At 38.3% G+C, this 4973-nt stretch overlaps 1 protein-coding gene across 1 annotated transcript; it reads left to right on the top strand.

Annotated features, from left to right (window-relative positions):
* The first annotated feature begins 203 nt into the window (after positions 1-203).
* Positions 204-2637, top strand: LOC110100973 (CASP-like protein 1C1). Its single transcript, XM_020828699.2, has 4 exons — positions 204-289; positions 388-1919; positions 1988-2090; positions 2178-2637. Exons 2-4 carry the CDS (start codon positions 1765-1767, stop codon positions 2400-2402), a joined length of 483 nt encoding a protein of 160 aa, XP_020684358.1. The 5' UTR covers positions 204-289; positions 388-1764; the 3' UTR covers positions 2403-2637.
* The last annotated feature ends 2336 nt before the right edge of the window (positions 2638-4973 follow it).

Here is a 4973-nt window from a genome sequence, read left to right on the forward strand (position 1 = left end):
TATTCTGCATTTCTTCATCAAATTAATTTTAAATGACAATTAATTGGAGCCAATTCAATCAGCATTCGTGGAGTGGATTGGCTTGTCGCCAACTAGCTGCTGTCGGCCACTCAAAAAAATAATAGTCCATGAAATTCATTTGATTACAAATAATGCGAAACATATCATCAAAGCAAACCCATATAAAAGCATTTTCTTTTCAGGAGAGATGGACCGCTACATGGGGGGAGAAAGATCCACCTTGCATTTCTCTTTTAAGTACTGGCGCATCAGTGATGCATAAACTCCGGTGAGGCATTTTACTCTTCTTACAATCTTTCCCCCGTCAAGCCATTCCACAATTTGGTTTCGCATCTGATGCATATTTTGCCTGTTCTATGTTAAAAGGCCACAGCCGGCTTGGGATAGAACATGCACGGCAGCTGCTGCTGCTGGTCTTCTCTCAGAATTTCACCATCGATCATCCGGTGCTGCACTCACATGGGCTTGATAAACATGCGGAAAATGTGGAGAATGCATTGGACGTCTTACTCAAATCCCTCACCGCTCGACGCTTGCGGATGGGCCGGTCCATCAATCGGAAGGAAAGACGTAACAAGTGCATCTAAAAGAACAGAACTTTTTTTTTAATCTTGTCCTTGTGCTTAGAAGATGAACTATAGCTGGTAATTGTTGCTTGTAAGTCTACTGGGCTGACGAAATTAAAGCAACAGGCTTAACATTTTTTAACGTGGTATCATTATTATTTCCAAACAGATTTGAGGGAAAACTCTGTATGTTCTTTTTTAAAAACAAAGTAGAGTCATTGTGGTTAAAACTATAGTTATGTAAACCTGGGGAGCTACTGTTTTGAATTTCTGAACTATGTTATCACATTGCGAACTATGTTATGACATTGCGATCTTAACTCATGCATTCTGGCAGTTCCTTTTTAGATATGATTCTCGCAGCTACTTGCTAGACTATTATGAGAACATATGACGAGGAACTATTGAATGGACTAGTAGATAAGAAGCTTGTGTCAAGGACCCTACCTGTTGTAGAAGCACTCGGTTGTTGAAGAGAAGCTATGTAATTTGTCTTCAACGATATTTTAGATGAAATTTTTAGTAGAACTTTCTACTTGAAGAACTTGATGTCAATAAATATAGGGGCGCCAGGGTCAATTTGTGTATTTCGTTAGAAGCAATGAATTTGATATATCAAATGACGTGGAAATTTGGATATTCGGCTAGTACAGCTATACTAAGTATTTCTAGAAATGGATTTAATCATGCATCTCAGTCATGGCACTATAATAGTCTCACCAAGAACCTAGTCCCTTTCTTTTGATTGGTTTCTTTCCAGCTCATCTTTTCTGATACCAACCCATTACAATTGATGGTTCACCTCAGCCAACTAACTCTGCAAGCCCCTTTCCTTCTCTCCCAAACCGCATGGAAAGTTTATTAAATTGATTGTTTAATTACATTTTTCTGAAGCTAATTTTCTAAAGAATGTCATCAATGTGACATTATCACATAGCTGCCTAAATCTTCTCACCTACGATAACTACACTTGGAAGCGCTTTTGCACCTTCCAAGAATGCCGAGTATAGGTTGCCAATTGGACCCCACCACTCCATAATGTTCCATCCTAACCTCTCCTCTCCCTCTCCTTTGGTTAAACACCCGTATCTACCCTCCTCAAATCCTCTTTTTAGTTGCCCCTTCAATTTCCTCTCTTAAATTAACTTCTCAGTTCACCATCACCATCACTCCAACCATGGCCAAAGCTTCAAGGGCCTGCGCTCTCTTGCTCAGGTTCCTGGCTATGGCAGCAACCATCTCCGCTGCCGCCATCATGGCCACTAGCCATGAGACTACCAACATCTTCAGCATCACCATCAAGGCTGAGTTTTATCAAATCCCTTCTTTCACGTAATTAACTCAATTTTTTTTTTCTAATACCAAACATGTATATACTGCAAGTTAAACCTTGATTACAGGTTTTTCGTTATAGCCAACTCCATCTCCGCTGCCTACAGCCTTATTGCTCTCTTTTTACCGCCGGCAGGTCTAATCTCAAGATGGTTTGCTGTGTTTGATGTGGTAAGACTAACTTTCTTGGCTTCTATTGCTTTTTATGAGAAAGACGTGTATCATCTGTTGTTGAGTTTCTTGTGTGATGGCATTTAGATTATTGCAATGCTGCTGACTGGTGCAATGGCGTCGGCTGGATCGATATCACAGGTGGGGAAGAAGGGAAACGTGCATGCAGGATGGCTTCCCATCTGCGATGAGGTCTCCAAGTATTGCAATCAGATCATGGCAGCCCTCATAAGTGGCTTCATTGGACTTTTTCTCTACACCATAATTGTTCTGCATACCATAACCACTGAGCTCAATCCTCTGCTTCCCTAAACAAATGGTGGTCAAGTGGACTTTACTATTGTATGCATGTTTCTGTCATTAAACATGATTATCAAAAGACAGTATTCTAATTGCTTAATTAGTTATGGATGCAACTTAATATTCAATGATGATTACGCTTGCATGTTTGGCAATTTGGCATGCTGTACTCCCGAGGTTTTTTTCTTCTAAGGATGTTATCTTATTGCAATGTAAAGTTATAGTGTTATTTATTATTATTATTTTTTAAGGGGAATGAGGAAACAACCTTATCGGTATACATTCATAGTTGTAATGCTATTTATTTTGAAATATGATTGACAAAATCTAAATAAGTTTGTGTGTCAGAATGTTGGCTAGAGATCAACATTTTTAAATTTTGAACAGATCGATCAACATTTTTAAAATTGAAGTATAAGAGCAAATTGCTTTATCTTGGAACTGAAAAAAAAAAATAGAATAAATGCTAGTCCAATTATATAATCGTTGAACAGGACGGATTTAAATGAACCGTCCAGTTTTGAACAACTAGCTCATTTGCACTGTCAATCACTAATTCATGGGCCAAAAACACGAAATTAAGTTGCGGTTAGCCAAACAAACGTTAAAACCGTGAAATCCCAAGGCTTAACTTCCTCTCATGCATGACCACTCTCTCATTCTTCCATCGCAGGCACGAACCAAGATTGTCTCTCTTGTTATCATAGCAGGTGTGCTTCTCAGGTCGCATAAACTTAATAAACTTCATAGTTGGGCCTAGGCACTCAAAATGGTAGAAATTGCACCTTCGATCGCTAATCAACAAATGTATTGGAATTATATTTGAGTTTTGCATTTGAACATTTGTCAAAACTGAAGTCAAATTTGGATTTGGGTTTAAATTATCTTTATTTATCCAAATTTTCTTTTATAATTTTTTAAAGAAGTTGCAACATCTTCACCCTTGCTAAGAATTATTTTTGTTTCCAATTAAGTAAAGATATTTAGGCATTCACAACCTTCAATTATCAAATATCTCAAACAAATCTGTTGACCCTTACGCATCAAATCACGTGTAAAGGAAGGAAAAAAAGGCATAATATTCAATTATAGAAAACCTTATTCCTACCTGCGAAGAACCTAAACCATAATTCAAATTCAAACAAAAAAGCAAGCAATAATAAAAATTCAAAAATTCAAAAAGAGAAAAATGAGAAACCTGAACCAATCTTTTCTTCTTCGGGTGATTGAACCAACAGTAAGAATAAAACTGAACAAAACTTGCAGCATCCAGTCCTGTAGTAGAAAGCGCAGTCAGGCTCGGAGGGCCGAATACTGTACTGAACCCCCTAGCTCAAATTAACGTCTGCATCTCTCTCGTCGGAAGCCCCATTCGTGATGTCCCTTTAAGCATTAGGGCATCAATCCCATGGTTGATGCCTACAAAATATAACAAATAACTTACTATTTTGCAGACGCTGGTGGCGTAGAGTCTCGCGCTTGATCAACGGAGACGTAGACGAGCAGGATCTGCGAAGCATTCGCATATAGTTATAGCGTCGCTCCGACGGAGAATAATGAAGGAGCAGGCTGATACGCGAAGGAGAAGGAAAGAGGGAGAGTCGAGGAGAGCAAAGCCGGGGTCTGAATCGCGATAATATTGGGAATTTAGGTTTCATCGCTGGGTTTATGAAATAATATTAGCAACGGTTTTTTTTTTAGAATGTTAAAACTGATGCTATAAGTTTAGGACTAAAATAAATTTTAATAGCAGCGGTTTAAACTGTTTTAAAAAGAGGCTTTTCGCAGTGGTTTTTAAAATGCTGCGGAAACAGTAATTTTTTAGTAGTGCTTCATATTTTCCTTTACTTTTGATTCTTATTTATGTTGGCAGCTTTTAATGGTAAATTAGTATGAATATTATTTACATTAAAATCATGATTACATTTTTTTTATTCAACATTTCACATGTGTTAGTTACTGATTATTATCTCAAGTAATTAATTAGCATTAATTAATGTTGTTAGGTATATATATATATATATAAATGAATGGAGTGTTTTGTGTATTTCGTTTCCATCGGCGCCACTCGTCATTGCGAAGGTATTAATTTCTAACTTAAAACACAGCAATTGACGCTTGTGATGAGCCAGTGGACCACCCTACGTGCTCATGTAACATGGTGGGAGGGAACCCAGTGCTACGCTTGCGACGAGGTGGGTAAGCCTAGAAGTGCTCACGTAGTGTAACGAGGAAGAAATCAAATATCCTTAAGTGCTCACATAGCGTAGCGGGGGAAAGCAATTGTGTCATCTTTTAAATAGGTACCCGAAGACCCTTAAGCACTCACGTAGTGTGCTGGGGATTGAAGAAATACAGTTGTGGTGTCATTCGACACCTACCTGAAGCACTCGTGTAGCATTGAGGGGAGGACTATGTCTGCCAGAATTTCCGATAAACAGGGAGACGTCGGGAGGCTGCTGGATTTTTAAATGAAACAGGGAACTTGGCATTGAAGGAACTTGGACTTAATTTTAACCTAATTGAACACAAAGAACACATAACTTAAGTTATTATCAAGAACTTGAACTTAAATCAATAGAC

The sequence above is a fragment of the Dendrobium catenatum genome, unplaced genomic scaffold (genome assembly GCF_001605985.2).
Source record: "Dendrobium catenatum unplaced genomic scaffold, ASM160598v2 fragScaff_scaffold_1082, whole genome shotgun sequence".
Classification (NCBI taxonomy): domain Eukaryota; kingdom Viridiplantae; phylum Streptophyta; class Magnoliopsida; order Asparagales; family Orchidaceae; genus Dendrobium; species Dendrobium catenatum.